The 20,926-nt window shown below is 35.3% G+C and overlaps 1 protein-coding gene across 5 annotated transcripts in view; it reads right to left on the bottom strand.

Moving 5' to 3' along the window:
• LOC145686490 (midasin-like) overlaps window positions 1–20,926 on the bottom strand; it is a 536,599-nt gene that overhangs the window by 410,071 nt on the left and 105,602 nt on the right. For all 5 annotated transcript variants that reach the window (XM_081759855.1, XM_081759854.1, XM_081759856.1 and 2 more), the window contains exons 32-37: window positions 20,190–20,398; window positions 16,813–16,935; window positions 13,678–13,875; window positions 12,570–12,890; window positions 4,723–4,959; window positions 3,332–3,460 (exon numbers count right to left, since the gene is read on the bottom strand). In XM_081759855.1, the coding sequence (XP_081615981.1) occupies window positions 3,332–3,460; window positions 4,723–4,959; window positions 12,570–12,890; window positions 13,678–13,875; window positions 16,813–16,935; window positions 20,190–20,398 (1,217 nt within the window). The remainder of the gene's footprint in view (window positions 1–3,331; window positions 3,461–4,722; window positions 4,960–12,569; window positions 12,891–13,677; window positions 13,876–16,812; window positions 16,936–20,189; window positions 20,399–20,926) is intronic.

Below are 20,926 nucleotides of genomic sequence, written 5' to 3'. Positions count from 1 at the left end.
AATTAAACATTTAATAGGGACATCTGTTAGCAAAATATCCAAACACGTAGATAGAAGACTATCTAGTGAGAAATATTGTGAAACTTTATAAAATTCTCCAAATTAGAATTAACATTTACTGGGAAACATTCGTTATGCGCCAGAGAGCATATGGTGAGCAGTGAGCACAGGGGAAATAATTACGAAACTGTTTGCAAACAAAATTAGGGACGCTAATGCAAGTGCGACAACGGCATTTTTTCTTTTTTTGGTATCGTCATGAGTTTTACAGAAACGTTACAATTTGATTCTTTCCCACATAAAAAAATAAATAAAATAACCGTAGTGTAGTGATAAAAATGACAACGGCATTTCCATGGGATCGAACCCGCTACCTTCAGCATACAGACTCGTTGCTTTAACTAACTGAGCTATTTGCTTTTTACGTGAACTAAGCCTGTTCCGGTAAAGACGATATTTCATTACGATCGTCCTACCAATTCGTCCTTTTCCATAGATAATTTCCACTATTTGCTCTATCTTTATGTTAATACTTAGCATATATTCATATATTTGGAGTTTGCAGATAATGCATATAATAAGACATACTAGAAATATTCGTTAAAAGTTTAGTTTGTAGATTTAATCCACATTTCTCTCAATGACATAGATGTCGCTGCTTCGTGTTGAAATGCAGAATTCCCTCGTGTTCTTGAAAATTTCCCACTTTAGCAGAGTTGGTAATTCTCGAGATTTCTGTCGATTTAATGTTTTTTGCTTCTAATTTATTTATTTTAAGCTAATATCTAACACAAATATTAAAAACGGGTTTGTTATTAACCTCTCCTGCTGGGGAAACCTTCCGAAATTTCGAACATATAAAGAAAACGGAGATATTTTCAAAAAAACTTCAAAATAAAGAGACGCGTCATTTATTTTGCTCATGGTAGTACATATATACGATATATACAGAGTGTTAATGAATTATACTGACAAAATGAAAAAAGTGCATCAAAATACGGGGAAAAATCATATGAATATGCAGGGGAAAGTACATAGTTTCAGAACTAAGATCATGTAAAAGCGTTGAAAAACTAGTTCAACATGTATTATTAAAAGTCGAGTAGCGATCCATATCAGCGCAAAGGACGTCACATATACGCCATCCAAAATTGTGTACTTTAACAATGTGCAATGAGTGCGAAGGGATTCCCTACAGGGCATTAATTTCCAGACATGATCCCAACAGAATTCTCAGATATGCTATGATCTGAAGGTAGGTTCAAAGTAGGCCAAAGGTAAGCAGTAACAGCAGTGGACACGGAATGCTTCGGTAGGAAGTCGGGAGCGTTAGGGACCACCAGCTCCATGGTTCGCCAACTCGTGTTTGAAATAGTGCATACTGCGATGTATTTTATCACGGCACATTTCACGCTTTTTTCAAATATAAGCGAGCGTGGATTCCATGCGAACCCATTCCACATTAATAAAGTATGCGTTTTGTATGGCGGAATTGTAACTTCCATTGCGCTAATATAGATCGCCACTCCATGGTTTCTCGGAATTAGAAATAACGCATGTTGAGATGTGCTTTTTCACAATTTTGGACAACCCTAGCTCTGATATGCACTTTTCTCCACAGGCACGTATGAACTTTTTTTTATTATTATTATTTTCGCACTTACAGAATTAGAAGACCAAACAGGAATTTCGGCAAAGACAGTGCACCGCATTTTTACGAGAGGACTTAAACATGTGGAAAGTTTATCCAAAGTAGGCGCAAGATCAACTAAATAAGGTACAGAAGTGGACTCGCTACGAGACATTTCACATCAATTTGGAGAGTTTGTAGAAAGGAAGGATGTCTGTTATATCGCATCATGGCCGTGCATAATGGAGTAATCCTGAGTCACCACGAAAACACAAAGTTCAACAATCAACACAATTCTTCATCAACAAAGACGTATGACTGTCAAGGTAAATTGCTGCCTGTTTCTCCTAGCCGATAAAATAAGTAACGATTTTCCCTTCCTGACGTTCCCTGTGGCTGACCTTGCCCTGGCCTACAATGTATTGTTCTTGACTATTGACAGCACGTCAGTCTGGAAGTGACGCTGAGAAACATGTCGAAGGCCTCAGCCACCGCATGTTGTGTATGCTAGGCCTTGATCTTGCCTACAGCTTTCTATGGCACAGATTCCGCTAAATTGTATTGTGTTGCCATTGTTCCTAATCAACACTCCACTCACTGATTGTCGAAGTGACACTACTAACGTTCCCAAGTGGCCTGATGATTTCACGTCTCATCGCAGGATCTGGTTCGGGTCGTGTGACGTCACATCTGCGTTCATTGGTGCGGACGACCAAGCACAGGTGTAGTACAATGCAGTGAAAAATACTACAACCCTCACAACCAAATACATAGGAACTTTTGATGTCTCTTGGTCGGCCTTGCGTTTTCTGTCTCGCTCTCCTAATTGTTTTGAACAGTATAGCGGTTTTCAAGTTGTAAGTATTTTCTGTGCAAAATATGTGTGAGCTGAGAATGATTCTTATCCATTATGAACAGGTTACCACAATCTTGGGGGTAAAATAAGACTGTCTCTTTTGTGAGAATGTCCACAAAAGGAAGAGTTCTATCATACATATAAAAACCTGTCTGTATTATGGAGGTGTCCGTTAAGGAAGGTTTTTGTTGTATATGTACTAGCAAAACTACTGGAATTCTAATTACATGCCTGAGTATTAATTACATAAGCAAATAAACGTGGTCTCGAGTTCGATTCCTGGTGGAAAAGCATTATAATTTGAATGTATTACGTGGTTTGGATTCCACTTTAAACTTTAAGTTCACGTTTCATATATTGTGTTGAAAAGGTACGTTAAAACTGAACAATAAATAAATTAAATCTTTCCATTTAACGCCTCACGATTATGTCCGTTAGGTTAAGGAAGACGAGTGATTAAGGCAAATGAATGATGATGGAAGAACTGGTGGAATAAAAATGTGGAAGGGAGAACCCCGAAAAAACCCATGGACACATGTTGTCCAGCACAATTAATTACATTTCTTTAATGTGGCATCCTACAGCTATGCCCTTTAGGCTAAAGGAGACATAATTAATGAAAGTGAATGAAATTAAAATTTGAGCTCTCACCAGGAATCAAACCGGAGACTACATGTACTAAAGGCACACACGCTAGCCACTAGTCGAGCGGGAAGCAAATAAACATTAACAATCATAATAAATAGTATCCTGTGTCCTAACAGTTACTTCTATTCTTGTACTAGAACATTCATTGTTATGTTAAGATCCTTTTTGAAATGACATAATTAAAACACTGTACTAACCTGTTCGAAGCCTCCCAGAATCTCAGTGGTGTCCATAGCAGAATTAACTGGCAGAAACTTCAATTCGTTGCCGGTAATTTTCGCTAATAACTTTACTAGTGATGTTTTGCACGAACCCGTCGGGCCAACCTAAGAAGCAAAGAGTATTGATTATGAATACATTTGGTAACATATATAGTCGTTGGACATCGAAAAACAATTGTCATTTTATTCGAAAATTAGGTATGGATTTAGGTATAAACTTGGCATTAAAAATAATTTTAAAAATTACTCTTAATTCAGCATCTGAAACGGAAACTTCTCCCCGTTTCTTAGAATTCAACATGTGAATATCCAGGACACTATTGCACACATACAGAACTCTGTGGCTTAATCTTTAGTCGCGCCAATGTAAATTTTCATATAAAATATTCACCACATTTGTTGGCAATAGTTCTTTGTTACTATTATTATAGTAGTAGTGAAGACATTGATCTATCAACAAAGTAACATGGCGTTATAAATATCAGTAATACTTCAATCTTCCAGGCACTTAATTACATGAACTTATAACAACTGTTCCATAGCTACAAGATCTATTCATAAAATAACTCATGTAATTTCAAAACTTACGTCTCCATCTCTGCAAAAATACGCAATATAATCTACAAGTAATTTGTAACTTGTTCTTAACTTTCCTAACTGCTTAGTCACAAATCTTTTTGAACATTTGTCGTCTCCTTTTTATATTCCCATTCTACCACTAATCCACCTATTCGATTTCATTTTCTGAGATAGCAAAAGGATTCAAAACTATCATTTCTGAGATATTTTTAATCACAATTAAAATCAAAGCATTTTGGGGATTAGCAGAACTTTTGTCTCTTCCATCATTGACGTATACTAAATGCTATTTTTGATAAATGAATATTACATACAAGGTATATGTAAAGTCAAAAGCAAAGCTAGTAAAAGAACAACCACATTTGCCGGCAAGTAAGACGTACCCTACTTTCTGTATTCAATCTTGAAGAATAAATATTGCTGGCTATACCCCTGCGAGTAACATACGCAGAGTTAAGAAAGCTTAACTAAATACTGAATCGCACGTGCGTCCGCGAATGTGTATAGCGGATGTGCGTCTCGAGAGGATATCTACTCTGACTTGATAAATAATAAGAATCTATCCGAACTACATTTACTAAGTCACTGAACTGTACGTACGCCGGGAGGAAACAAGGAAGATATCAAATAACATTCCACCGAGAAAACTTATTGAAACTGAAAATATCAAAATTGTTGTATCGGCGTAAGACGCTGTACGACGCATTCCATTTTCGATTTATTATTAAAAGAGTGTCTTATATGCTGGCAAATACGATGCTCAATTTCACTCTGTCGCCTCTACTCACCAATATAGTTAGCCACTTCATCTGAACACATCTCGCGACAGATTTAAGAGGACGGCACAACCGATGTAATAACACTAAATCATTGTCTGCAACACTCGTTGAAGCCGGACAAGAAGATAGATTACGCTTTAGACACACATTCCCGAGAAAGACTTCATCTTGAGTTATATAAATTCTGGGAAAATCTGCAAGCAGCGGATAGTCTACTCCAAATTCCTCACTATACGTTGACAGTACCTGCAAAAAAATAAAGCACAATACAAGAATTATTTCAAAAGTTCAACACTTTCATCTGTTCAAATGTTATTTAAACAAATGTTTTCGATAAATCGTCGTCGGCAATTCAAAACCTGCTATGTGACATTTTCGGCCGTTTCGAGATAATAGTATTATCTGGTGCAGCTTTTAGACTCTTTTAGACTCTCTAATTTATTATTACTTGAGAAGATATCTAGTTACTTGCAGCATCAAATATTACTTAATCACTTTTATGAAACGAAAAATCTAACCGGGATACTGTTTTTCGTTTCTCCTGAAAAATTTATAAAAATGCACATAGCAGGTTTTGAATTGCCGGCGACGAAATACTATCGAAAATAGCAGCAATTACATAACACTACAACTCTGTTACAGAGGGCACAGTTGTTCGGTGATAGAGCGCTCATACATGCTCTGCCGTGTCGTGACAAAACGCTATAACTTTGGCGAAGAAGTTTTGCGAAAATGAGCCTTAAAGTTTTCATCCGAAAATGTGATCTGTATCGTGTAGAACCAGTGTATCTTGACTTTGGAAACACGTGGTTGCATGTAATGTTACGTAAATGCATGTTGTGTGATTAAATTTGGTGAAAATTGATTGGTTGACCATTATTGCCTAGTTACACTGGTTCTACACGAAACAGATCACATTTTCGGATGAAAACTTTAAGGCTCATTTTCGCAAAACTTCTTCGCCAAAGTTACAGCGTTTTGTCACGACACGGCAGTGTTGCTAGAGGCCTTTGGTTGAACCGTAGGTCATAAATAGAGAAAGGCAAAATATGAAGAAAAAATAAGAAAATATAAAAATTGTAAGTCCAAAATATGAAATTTTAATATTTTTTAAAAAAGATGAAGTGTATATATATAAAAATCCCTTACACTTACATGTCACGTATTCACTGACTTTTTTTAAAAACATATTACGTATACGTTTACGCCATTTATTTCAATAACAAAAGCTTTGGAAAAGTAATAGCTAACAGTAAGTAAGAACTGAAAACTATAATACTTGGTTAATCAAAATCTTCAATGGCATAAAAGTGTGTGAACCTCGTCTGCAACCACACAGTTTTGCAATCGCTCAGCTATTTAGTGGCGAAAGAAATCTGAAATCTGTGATGTGAAGAATGTATGTTTCACTGCCCAATTATCAGGGAAGGTCCTCCCTTCCAAGTGCTCGAAATGCCGGAAGAGATGACAGTCAGTGTAAAAGAGACGTCAAGAGATTACGCTGGATGAGGAAGGGTTTCATACTCCAGTTCATGGAGAGCCCACAACATTCTCTGAGAGACATCTGAGCGTGCACTGTCATGCAACATGACACCATGTTTTTTGACAATTTCTGGATGCTTGCAGGCAATATTGCTGTGCATTTCATGGTGTTCAGCACTGTAACGATCTGCAGTGATGTTCCCGCTTTGACGGAGAAAGACTTGATAAATAAGCCCGAACATAAATCACCCTATGATCAACGTCACTAGAGGTTTTGGAAACTGGTTTGGACTTTGATTAGCCACTGTCCTGACCATTTATGCTAGTCTTAGCAGACCCATTGTTTATTACAAAAAAATAAAAAAAAAAAAATCAAATGTAACAATGTGATGCAGGAAAATTTTCCGTTTTTTCCTTACACTCAGAGAACTGCATACCTCTATACACCAATATCAACTCACGTAGTAGCCACAACTTTTTCACTTTACCGATTGCACGGAGCAGCAGAACGACAGTGGCATGCTGTATGCCTATCTGTAATGATATTAACACTTTTTGGAAGACCCGCTTCCATGATGTTTCTGAGAAGCTCATCCGAACATAATATTGGTCGGTACCCGTGGATTTCATTTTGTAGCACTGGTCATCGGAACGAAATTTGATAAAAGGTGAATTGCAATTTTGTTTGCCATTCCTGGTCCAAGTGCACTGTTAATGTTTTACTGTGCTGAATGTTCAGCCTGACCCAAAACCGCACAGTTTCAATTTGTAAAGAAAAATCACTCGCAATTCTGTGTCCTCCGTGGTATACTTTCATACGACTCTGTTCAATAACTCGCTGTTCCCTAATTGTGTGGGTTCCCCAACCTGGTTGCTGGATGTAAACAGAATTTGTGACGTTTCATGCGTGACTTTAGTGCATCTTTGCGTTGTATTGCTATTGAGTTTCTCACCATATGTCAAAGCGAACATTTCATTTGAATCAACCAAATAGAAGAAAACGTGTCTTGTGCGATCCTCTAAAACCCGACATTTTCAAGTCTCTTGCGACCCTATAATAAACATTTTCACATTTTTTAAATGGTAACATATGAATTCTGGCTTCGCTAAGAACTAAAGATACTATAAATATATGTACATTATAATTTAATACAAGTAAACGTCTGTATTACACACGACACTATATATAATATTTACAATGCTATTTATATATTTTGCTCCTGTCAACACTCTATTCATTCGATTACCCAAACATACAGAAGACTACCTTCTTTGAAAAAGTAGAATATCGAGAGACGATTACTTTGTCCCACTACCTTGGCGACTGTGAAATCAAAGAATTATTGAATTGAGTTGATTTTGAGGTTAACGTCCCATTCAGCAGCGAGGCTATATGAGACGTGGACCTACTGATTAACGTGAAATCCGAACCACATGAGCTCCCGCCGGAAATCGAACCCGGGTCTCCCACGCCAAAGAATCATTGAAATTACCTCCATGGCAATTGAATCCTTATCTTGTTAGCAATTCCATTCAAAAATACAATTAAACCCAAAATTTTTAATACAAAAATAACAATCAATATTTATTCTAAAGAATAAAAATATAACACCATCTAGTATAGTTATACTCGCTAGTAGAATAAGTCAACCCAGTGACTGAAAAATGCAATGACAGGATGCAAATTAAATTGACAGGATTTTTTTATCTTTTAAAAAAAGCTTCTGTTCCTGACATGATCAACAAGTTGTTTTCCTCTTTCGCAATGGCAATTAGAGGAAGGGGAAGCAGAGGAGTTGTTTTGGTTGTCAATCGACTTATGTGGAAAGGATAATACAATCTTTAAGCCTAATGCAAATGGAAATCGTATATTTTAGCTCCGCTTTTCATGTAATATATGCATAAAACAACTTTTCCGTCTGTGTAAAGCACTTGAATTCAGACACCCAGTTGTGAATTTCTGCTTTATCTTTAGGCATGTTTCAATCTTCTTACATCTTTTCAATTCCGAAATCAACAATGAACATACGTCCCACTACTCACGGAATCAGCTCAACTGAGTTTATATGACAATTGTTTTAAGACAGTTGCTGAATGCTCTACCACTGAGCCACCGCGCTCCCTTGGTGGTAGATTGGACTTTACTCAGAAATTATGTTCACTGAAAACTGCGTCTTAAGCCAAATTTTCACCACCAATCTGTTCTGTTAAGAATAAAAACTAATCTGTCACGGTAGGGAAAGTGAACCCAGTGATCTAGTGAAGCTGATGCAAGATCACAGGGTTCAAGGAAGTTAGAAATCCAGTTTAGGCATAAGAAACAAACACAATATGAAGAAATATTAAGGTTTTTACTGAATATGAAGGTTTTGTCAAAATATTATGAAAAAATTAAAATTAAAAAAAAAAAACGTTATTTAGATTCAACGTATCATGAAGATACCTGTTCCCACTGCCTTGCAGAGCATGGTATAAAATATAAAATTTCATATATTCCCTCTCTCTAGTCACAAGAGCACGTGATAGACAACATTGTGTCCGTGGGTTCTCCCAAGGTTATTATCCTGTTCCACATTCTCATTTTACCAATTTTTTGACAATCATTCATTATAATTAATCATTTGTCTCTTTTAGCCTCAAGGACATAAAAATGGATCGTAAAACTAGAAATTTCATTTCATTCAAAGAAAGTTATAAAACTAATATTCGCAACACAATACTTTCATTTACTCTCTCAGAATTAAAAAAAAAAAAAAAAATGTTGATTTTAATTATAAAAACTTGTTCCATTTGTAAATGCACAAACATTTAATTTTATTGTCTCCTCTTCTCTGTTTAAGAATTAAAGTTAACCAAAGTTATATCGAACTTACAAATTAGCACTTTTTTTTTCGAAAAGGATAAAGATTCACTTTAATTTGTGGAGAAAAAGTATTCAAACATGAATTTAAAATTTAATAGTAATTTTGTCGTTATTTTCTCAAGTCAATTTGTAAAGTTTCAATCCCTATATTCAATCATCATCAAAATATCAACAGATACCCGTTCCATTTTAATGAGAATGTTTCTACTTATGTTCCATAATATATGTATTAAATCGGCTCTTCTGCACACAGTATATAAAAACATGGCACATTAAATTGTAATAAAGGTGGTATTTTTTAATTGTTTTGAATTACTAAAACTGAACAGAAGTGGCCTGTCTAGAACGGAAGTCGAGGATTTTTTCTTTATTTTTTTTTTAAAGTGGAAAGTGGTGATCTTTTATCCAGTTTCAGAGTGTACACAAGGAAGTAACACACCTTTGTTTCCAACTCCCCTTTCCCTCCACGAAATGCTTTCTTTGCCTGAAAATTACTTCGAAAGTGTGATTGAAAACCACAAGATACGACTTGCTTACCTCTTTCAAGCTACGTGATTTTTGTCAAATACTAAATGCTGTATTACAGATCCTGAATACTCTGTTAAATGTTGGTAGCCGGATCAGTAGCATGTTTTTGAAATTTAACTCCCTTGCCAGCAAGATAGTGTGGTGGAATGAGAAGGTTGATTTTGCTTGATGATCTGTATTCCCGCAAACTACACCGATTTCAAGCACCGGTCGTGGTTTGGAGTCCATGTTAATAATAAGCCGTGTCCTTCACAACCTCATTGTTGTATAAGGACGTACAACACACAGAAACTATTAAACGTTAAAATTTTCCACTTAATAGATCACAAGTGTCTATTGAGACTGAAAGTCATTTTTTTTAAAAATTAAATATAACAGGTTATGATTCAGATTCGGAATTTATGCAAGGAAACAAACTTTTACTTCAAGCAATTTTCCGAAAATATTCTCACTGCTCCTGAAACGGCTCCGAAAGTGTGACGAGAACACTTTACATAATCCACTAGCTTTCCATGTATTCTAAGGCCAAAGGAAACACTTGGAAATATGTTTGGAATTGGAGTTCATGTTTTTGCTTACTTTCAAATCTGAATCAAACATTCCACCTTATTCCTTCAAAAAATTTCATTTTTCATATGTTCCAGTACTTAAATCATTTAATAGTGCATTTAGGATATTACATCCACGGTAGTTAATATTTACTTAAAATTCACTTCCTCAATTTCAGAAGAGGTGGATAAGTGGTTTTCTGTATATTAAGCTATTTTTTCCATTACATTTTCAATTTTATTTTGAGAACAAAGGAGGCGCTTAGAAATAATACAAGTAAACATAAGTTTATTTTCTGTATATTCCAAATATGAACCAAAAATTACCTCTATCTGTTTAAAAAAAAAAAAATAAACTTCCGTTTTAGGTAGATCACTTTCGTTCTGTTTTTAAATTTCAAAATACTACCATTTGCAGTTTTCTAAGTCACGTTCTTCTGTCGAGGTTAGATGCAAGATTCAAAAACTATACATATTCTTTTAAAGTCCAAAATCTGACGAAAGCAACTTGTTATACAATTTCAGCAACATATTTTATGCACCAAACATATTATTACTGCTTGAAACAGATTTTAGAGTTTTACCTAAAGTTAGATCTAAAGCCTGAACGAACGGTATACAAATGGGAAGTCGGAGACATTCGATGATATCATCATACAGTGAAGATTTTGGAATGTTATTAAATAACGCGACGGGTGGGAACAACCCTTTCTTTGATCATAACTTTTTGCTGGTAAAAATGAATAATCAACTAAAAAATGCAGCCACACAAAAAAATAAAGAAAGAAAGAAAGAAAGAAGAAATCAGGATATTGAAAAGTTTAAATATCAGGAAGTAAAATTCAATTCTCACGCACATTCAAAGAAAATATTTATTGAAACTCGGAACTAATCACAGGTAATAATAAGCATATTAAACTTCGCATACATCACTCGACAGAAAAATAGGCTAACGCGAATAGCAAACCGTTAACAAACCATGAGCAAGGAAGAGAAGTTGTACAAAACGAGGAAGGCCTGAAAATATATTTTATCTATTTATCTATCAATCTATCTATCTATCTATCTATCTATTTATATATATATATATATATATATATATATATACTGAAAAAAGTAAAGAAAGAAAAGTACAGGCTGTTCAGTAACGAAGTAAAAAAGGACAGGTGAATACCAAGGGAACATGAAGAAATGAAAATGGAAGTGAAATCAATAGAAATTCAGAGCAAAGGTACAATTGAGTGTATTAAACTTTGCACATACCAGCCTATAGATGTCACAGGAGTTACCGCCAATAACTAACTGGTTCATATTAGCTTTGCTGTCATAAATAACAACTAGAAATACAGATCACTGAATAAAACAACGTTTATTTTAAAATAACAACTGTGTAACAGTTTCGTCAACAAACTGAACATATTGGTGTGTGATGAAGCCAATATGTTCAGTCAGTTGGCGAAACTGACACAATTATTATTTTAAAATAACCGTTGTTTTGTTCAGTGATTTGTATTTTTAGTAAAAGTTACTGCCAAAAGCGAACGGTTTAAAAAAAAAAAAAAAAAAAGTGTTACGGAAGGAAAGTTGCAGAAAACAAGGGAAAGGAAGGCCTACAAATATATCGCAAAAAGTAAAACGAAACAATGTATAGGATCTTAAGTAACAAGGTGGGAAAGGAAACAGATAGGTCAAGAGAATAATTCTACAAACGGAGACTCCCAAAATTGGAAAGGCCAGGGAAATATGGAGAAATGAACAGGAAATCAAAATCAAACAAAATGCGGTTCAGACTTAAGAGAAACTGCAGTTTCAAACATTTTTCCATGTTTCCTTTACAATCACGCAGAAAATAAAAATGGAAAGGCAAAGGCCAGAACGAACGTTTTAGAAAGGTGCAAAAGATATAATGGCAATTTGTATGAGGACAGGGATGGACAAGGTAGTCTAACTGTAAAAGGGAAGAAAATAAATGAGGTCTACATTATAACGAATCGCTCAACGTTTTTTTAGTACCTTCAAAATGTGTGTCTTCTATATATCAAAATGCAAGATGCTTCCATGATATTACATAACAGTTTTGAGCACATACCATATTCACACACTTAGCACTCCAACATCAACAAGTTTTCTTATATGCGACTGACTACTACTGGCAATTGGAAGCGCACAATATAGAACTATATGAAGAGAATTAAGTTTTAATACCAATATAAGGTCCTTTTAAACAAGGGTGAATAACTTTCTTATTATTTATTTATTTATTTTTATTAAAGAAAAGTAAGCACTAACATTCATTAAGCTGTGGTTTAAATTTTACTGGCTGGCTACATTTTTAATGAATTTAAACCGAGAACATTAACAATTTAATTATGAACATTATGAATTTATTATTACAGACAAAATATGTACGAGATAACTTTAAAATCTTTACAAACCTTTTCTTTATCTTCTCTTGTCCTCATCCGATCCGCGTAGATTAGTTCTACAAACTGTCCAGGATTCCACTGTTCGTCTATTGCTTCTTCGTTTGACTGATTTGTTCGACTCTCTACCATCACCTGGCACCAACGAAACATGTCCCTAAGGTTTAACTCCCATGGACCACCTTTCACACCCCATAAATGCTGTTGCACAATTTCACTTGCTAATCTAGAATTAAAGTTGACCATACTTCTTACTAACGTACTCGGGATTTGAGGGAATAATGCGCCAATTATGAAGCTGAGGTCAAAATCCGAAAGAGGATCTATGTACACCTATAAAGAAATTAATATTCTTGTTTAGGTTTTTAGGTATGTAACACATATATAAAGGTTGCTACTGTAGTTTTTACTTAGAGCAAAAATTTCTTCAAGTTTTTTAAAATTTTTACCAGATTATCAATAATGGGAACGGCATATATCTGTCTCTGGCTGCTACTTTAGTTATGTAGTTCTGTTTTATTATTGCTATTTTCTACTTCAGCATGTTTCATGTAGCAAGAAAAGAAGTAATAATCTTGGTTCATATAATGTTATCAGTACAACATTTGCTTGTTGACCAATCAAACACAAAAAGAAACCTGATTCACAATGTTCAAAACGGTGTTAAGTAGAACACTATAATTAACTGTTTAATTTTAATATAAATATTACTTCAGAATACAAAAATGGGATTCATACATTAGAAATGTTGAGTGCCTCACTAGTAGTACGGTTATTACAATTATATCTGAAGCATGTGTTTCCCGGGTACAATTCGCGATGAATCTAGTCTCCATTACCATGGAACGTGGAGAAGACATAGTCTACCAGTCCATCGTAAAACATAAAAGCACTTATAGGTACTTACAAGTAACAACTTAAGAAATAGTAAGAATAATTAACTCTAAGTGAAACAAATGCCCTTTATTACTTCTAGAATATATTCCAGTGTCCCGTGTTTATGAAATGAGACTGATGAGATTAGGGCAGAAATGTGCAATAGTGCTTAAATATATGTTTAAAATATACAAATTTACTTAGTTAAATAATTACAAATTTACAAAACAATATAAACAAATACCTGTGTAAAACGATTTAGAAATGACCGCGGAAGTCCTCGACGTGCACCTCCTTGTTTCAATGGATTCTGACATGCAAACAGTCTAGTCTTCCCAGGCTGAACATAGAATGTACGCCCAAGTTCTGGGATGAAAACTTCACCTCTGTGATCCAAACAGGCATTCAACCCTTCCAAAACTGACTGGGAGGCTAAATTAAGCTGTAATGTTAAACAAATTTTGATCATTATTTACAAAAGGAACTTCATTCTCAAAACTATAGTAATTTTAAAAATTACAGTCAGTATTACATTTACTGTACTGTAATGTAACTACTGAAATATTACGATTAGCAGTTACTTCTGTTAATCGGATGTCCACAGGGTTCTACAGCATTCCTTTTATTATTATTATTATTATTATTATTACTATTACACTAGAAGTCCTTCCAAAAGTCCTTCCTAAATATATTTCCTTCGTTTGGTAACTTACATGTTATTCCGTTTATATTAGACCGATTTTGATATGTACTCATTTTACGAAACAAATTCGTCGCTCCTAAAGATGGTGTTCTATTTTACCCCAGTGTTGTGGACTATCGTAGATATCGAAGTTTCTATTGGAACATTGTGGACTATCGTAGATATCAAAGTTTCTATTGGAACAGACCCCAGCGAAGCACGGACAAGGGGACTGGGTCCTTCTCCTCCCTGTGAGCTTTACAGAGATTACAGAGGAGCGAGGATGCCAATGTTGGAGATATCTTTTCGAACACGCTAAAGTCGCAGAAATCCTTTGGATTGGCATCAAGGCTCTTCATAGGAATGACTTTAAATGGAATGACATGAATCAGTTAATTCCCGTTCCATTTCCTGATAAAAACACAAGAGTTGTTCTGGCGTATGACTTGAAACCTTGTTCATACGCGCCCTCAACCTGGCTGGCATCCGCATTGTACAACTGTGGAAGTCAATCTGGAAGATAAGCATTATAATGGATTCCTGGAGATATTATCTATTCACTTGTATGTTTTCATCAACCTTTAATATTAGCAATTTCTCCCCGTATCTGAATTCTCCAACAACTATAAACCCACACGGGAAATGTTCCTTGCAGTGACAAATGAAGCTACAGCGGCACTTGGCATTGCTTTCACGGTATATCAGCGTATGGAAGTGACTCCCAGCAGAGATGGATAAATGCTTCACTAATTAAGACGACTCTCTGCTATTTGGACCCCGCCAGGAACTTTTGATATAGTTTTCTGCAATTCATTTTTCATTCTGCAATGTGTATGCAGCTGGTATATGTGGATCTTAGCCGGAGCTGATTACGAATACCTATTTAATCTCTGTCCATCGCACGTTGGGTCGGTGGGTTTTCCTGGCACGCCAATCGTCGGATCCCTGTAGCACTGCTGGTGTCATTTTCCTTCTGTTTATAGTGGGCAAGTATTTCGCTACGGGCTGCTAGTTTATGTAACGGACCACAATAGCTCTTGCAATAGTCACCGTGAGTGTGAACCCGTTCTTCCGACACTGTTTAAGTAAATACACATGGGGGAAAAGATGGTAAAGGACCATGATATGCCCTTCCCAGTAATGGTTTATTTTAGTTCCGTTTGACGACATTCAGGCATCTACTGCTGAAGTCAGCAGACCGTCGTTCTAGCGTGTCAGTAGCGTTCCTAATTTATCGATATAAACCGAATAACCATCTGTAGTAAAATCATAACTTCCAACATGAATTATTCATACTATCTGTCAAAATATACAGTATACTAATTTTCGTATGCTCAGCGTTTATATAAAGATTCTAATTTTATACAAATGTTCCTCCGTTTATTTGGTTTTTGAACTTCTGTTTTAAATATTTGTTGAAAAACATTGGATATTATATTACAGAAAATTTCTCTCTCTTATGAATAGAATTAGAGAAGAAAAAAGTTAATTAGAAAAGAAAGAAAGAAAAAAGTTAAACTCAGGTTCGTTTATTTTAATGTACACTCATGTCCAAAATTATTGTCGCATGTCTGTAAATATGTTGTTGTGGGAATATAATTTGATAACGAATTCGTCCGGTATTTTCTTATAATGTTGGTATGTGTATAATCGGCAAAGACATGTATGTGACAAATTTCATGTCAGAAGAGCAGTAAATAAGAACAATAAAACGAAAATAAAACTTTCTTGTCCATTTAGCAACATTTTGTTTTACTCATTCTAATTTTCGCATTTATAATTCTTTTCTTATGAAATTTACCACAAATATATATTTCCCGATTATACACATAGTGTCAGTATTAAAAGTACCCTGCAAAATCATTATCAAATTATATTCTTACAAGAAGACAGTTATAGATATGCGACAATCATTTTTGACATGAGTGTACAATTTATATACTGAATTCAACGCTTGAGACTCCGGCGGATTCTTACATTGAGAATTATTAATATACAATTCGAAATTAACGTAATATAAAAACTGCCCTTTTCCCACTTCAGGAGCAGAATTTTTAAAAATACTGAAAACAAAAGTTCACCTATTTTCAATAGGTTTCATATTGAATTTTATATTTCCAACTTTAGAGAATGCATTTTATGATTATAATATCGGAAATTATTACAAATATATATATATATATTTTTTTTTTAAATTTCGTTAGGTATTGTGATACTTGTAACAGTGTTTGTACAAACAGATATGATGACTAGAGGGCAAGATGGAGGAGACGATCTGTATATTTTAAGTATTTCGATTGCTATGTGAAGACTTCCGTCAAAAAGTACGCATACGCGTGAAAATAGATCGGAGATCGCTACATAGAAACTATTCATTTATTTTGTTTTAAAATCGCTCCGAAGATGTATAAAGAAAAATAAACTCAACAAGAGCTGTGTGCATAGCTGCACCGTAGAGTTGAGCGTAGCTTGTTTCAATAAACGTTTGTTAATTTTGGTACCTATCGAACAACAACAGTAATTTTAGTTACAAGAAAGAGAACTAGATTATTATCTGTGAAAGCCATTAAGTTGTCAATTTCGTATGATTGCGATTTCATAAGCAGGAGCTAAGTTTATATATATAGGACTTCTTGAATTGTTAATATATTTCAAGTTCACCAGAACAAAACCTAACACTAAGAAAAAAATACTAACCTCATCAAATACTACCCAGTGTCCAGCCTTCAGTGCTTGCAGAAATGGTCCATCTTTCCATGCAAATTGGCCACCTTGTCCACCTTCTACAGGTAAATCAGCCCCAAACAGATCAGAGACATCCTACAGTACGGTAAAACTCATATTATAGAGCAGCATGACCAAAAATGAAAGTTAATTGTTAACATCAGTAAATTTTAATTTGAAAAAACAGGGACAGGAAACAGGACTAAAACCAAAACCGTTTAAACAAAAGATATTTGGTCAATTACATGACTGAGAAAAAAAAAATAACGGGATTCCGTTAAACATTCCTTTTTTCTTTATCCGAGACGGTATCTAGAACTTATTCCTAACATCTTCAAGGAAACAAAAATGAAAACCCTATCAGATGTGTGTATTAGTTTTTTTTTTTTTTTTTTTTTTTTTTTTTTTTTTTTTTTTTTTTTTTTTTTTTCCATTCATTCATTTCTACTGGTAAATCAACGAAAATGTCATGAACGGCAAACCTGCGGCACAGAGCGTCATCAGCTTCTTCCATATCCAGGAAAAATGAGCGAAGTAAATTCTCAACGAGATGAAAGCAGTGTGCGGAGAGGAAAGCCTATCTATCAGATGATGATAAACTGAAACGAGAGAAATTGCAAACTGGGCATGTGACAATTTCCGATGCCCCTAGATCAGGAAGATCTCGCTTCAGTTAATACCACTCTGGCGGAGAAAGTGGAGACGATGGTACTGCAACAAGCGAGAATAACCACTGGAAGTTTTATGGCTGAAATTTGAGTTACAGATTCATTTGAATTCATAATACTAGTTTCACCTTCATGCAGTATCAGCACGACAAACACTACGTTCGTTCACTTATTTCCAGATCCTACAAGTAGTAGTACTAGAAGCGTGAGACTACTGTAAGCTGGATGAAGAAGTTTTTGTTTGACTGTTCATCTACATATATAAAAATGAAATTGATTCTGTATGTAATCGTATCACAGGAAAACTGCTGAACCGTTTGAAATAAATTGCTGGATATAATTATCACCTGGCCTTTGTGCAACTTCGTATATATACTCCTCATTAAAAGTAAAAGAATATACATGTATCAGCGTTTTCGGAAATTCCCGTTTATAAGTGAAGTTTTCTGTTGCTTGTGATCGCATCACAGATGAATGGCTCATCCACTGAAATTAATTTTAGAACCAGTACTAACTGGTTACTTTGGTTATAATGTGTATCCTAAGGGGGTAGAGGGGGTCAAAATTTATGTCAATAATACAGTAGGGGGTCAAAATTTATGTCAATAATACAGTATATCACGAGCCTGTCAAATTAGGGATACGAAACTCGGTACAAAAACACCTCATTAAAAATACAGGGACATGTATTCCAGCGTTTTTGAAGTGGGAAGGAAGGAACGCATTTTCTTTCTTCACATCGAAAGTAAAGTTGGTTGTTGTTTGCTGGATTGAATTGGATTTGAGTTTAGCGTTCCGTTCAGCAGCGAGGCTATATGAGACGTTGTCCTATAGTTTAATGTGGGATCCAAACCACATGAGCTCCTACTGAGAATGGAACCTGGATCTCCCACGCCAAATACCTATCCACACAATCATGAGGAAACTCGTCAGTTGTTTGTGATCCCATCACGACCAAGAGACTGAACAGTTTGAATGGCATTTTGGAGCGTAGTACCTACCTCAAGCTAATTGATTGATTAATTAATTGATTTTGAGTTTAACGTTCCTCTCAGCAACGAAGCTATATGAGACGTGGACCTACTGATTAACGTGGAATCCGAACCACATGAGCTCCCGCCGGGAATTGAACCCGGGACTCCCACGCCAAAGGCGCGTTCGCTAACCGCTTAGCCACGAAGGAGCTCTACCTCAAGCTAAGTTTTTAATGTTACTTTAAGGGCATATCTAAGGGGTATAGACGATGTTTTAAATTTAAGCAAAAAATACAATATCTCACGAACCTGCAGAGTTACGGAGAGGAATACACAAACTCCTCATTATAAATAAGCAGGCAGATGTTCCGGAATTCTGAACTTTTTTTAGAGGAGGAGAGACGGCAATTTCTGTAATTTTTCTTTACATTAAAATCGACTTTGTCTGTTTGTGATTGCTCACAGGAAAATGTCTGTACAGTTTGAAATGAATTTTGAAACACAGTTAGTACCTATCTCAAACTGGGTTTTTTATCGTGAGACTTTGGAAAAAGGGTGCATCCTAAGAAGAAAGGCGGGTTTAAAATTTATCTCCAAAATACAGTAACTTTCATTGAAATACGTATCCAAAAGGCGGAAATGGGAATTCAAATATTTCCATGAACCTACTTTTCCCGTGCGAAGACCGGACGTTCCAGTTAATTATCCATGAAAAGATGTATGACGCAAAAAGAAGCTAGATTAGAGAATAGATGAAAAGGTTTGATGATCTCCATCTTCTGGTTCAGATTCAGATTTTTGAGTTTAGCGTCCCTTTCAGCAGCAAGGCTATATAAGACGTAAACTTACAGCTCAACGTAGGAGCCGAACAATGAGGTCCTACCGGGAATCGAACCCGGGTTTTCCACGCCAAAGGCATGTACGCTAACCGTTTAGCCAAGGAAACTCAAGTCCATCTTCTGGGACTACGAGGGAAACAAATACAAGGCTGCTGGATGCAAACAACGCGCCACACACACTACCAATGCATTCATTTGGAACACAGTGCAATTAATATTGTACGGAGCGATTTCTTTCTCTTTCCGGAAATGAAGCATCCACTCAAATGACACCACTTTAATATCAGGCATGATTTCTCTCTGAGGTAAAACAAAGATCACAGCGATGTAGAGAATTATTAATTCCGACATGGTATCATAGTTACTGCCACGTGATTGTCTGAACTTTTGTACTTCTCGCAGATACCTAAAATTGTATTTTACTATCATAATATTATAATTTCGAATAGATCCAGATTGTTAGCCTGAAAAGAGGACCATGAGGACGAAGGAAAGTCTAGTAAGATTATTAGGTTTGCGAGAAAATACAAAATACTTTTAAACAGAAAAAACAAAGACAATGGGGAAAAAGGTGGAGAACATATACATGGAATCTAAAAGTTCACAAGGGAACCAATTTTAAACGATTTAAAATCACTTCTAAATTTCCGATTATTTAATTTGTATACCATTGTCAATACTGCTCACAGTAACAGTACAAGTACCGTCAATATATCTACATTTCCATTTTCGACCTTTGTAAATATATTTGACTACAGTAATTGAATCGGTGCTTCTTGAACAATCCCCACTGTTAAAATAAAATCCCCTCCCCTACTTTCTAACAATCACTAGCTTATTAACCTAATTTCTTTTACAGTTTCACTTACCGTCTGGTCTGATAAGTTGATTCTAACTAACTTAACTACAGCAGCTTTAGCTATGGCAGCGACGAGACTTGTTTTGCCTACTCCAGGGCTTCCCTCCAGAATAATTGGTTTGTTTAATTGCAATGCTCGAAGAACACGAATGGTGTTGATGGCAGTGGTAGGAGCACAGAATGTGAATTCCTGGGATGCCAAGTTAGTCTTCATAGGTCCTAAATTATATAGCTTTCGTTACGTACTTATACACTTAAGATTCACACAATAATTTTCTTTTAAACAGTTTATTTTGTGAACTAGTACTGTAAGTACCACTTAGGATACGATTCAGTAATAAATCAATATCACACATTTCAATGATGGAGATGTTAACTTGTATGAAAAAAAAAATCTATTTATTACACATCTCTCAGGTTTCACAAAACATCATAATTTATAAAGGTCAGTATTATGTTAAATTTTCGTTGAAGAAATTAAGTTTTATTGTTTCTCTGACAAAGACGCTGATATTGCAATTTTATGTAACGAAAATTCCTTCATTACATAAATGTGCACGTGGACATTCTAACTTCTCACAATCCAAGATTCGTAACCTGAAAATTCTGAAAGCACAACACTGTACGTGGGAATTATATTAAGTATTATAATATTGGCTACCATTTCAGCATTTAATTTTATACAAAAACTTATGTTTAGATATTCAAACACACACACATCAGAACAAGTAGTGAAGCCACAATATG

This window comes from Thermobia domestica, chromosome 5 (genome assembly GCF_964235325.1).
Source record: "Thermobia domestica chromosome 5, izTheDome1.hap1.1, whole genome shotgun sequence".
Lineage (NCBI taxonomy): Eukaryota > Metazoa > Arthropoda > Insecta > Zygentoma > Lepismatidae > Thermobia > Thermobia domestica.
Note: the sequence above shows the minus strand (reverse complement) of the source record. Positions and strands in the feature narration are given on the sequence as shown.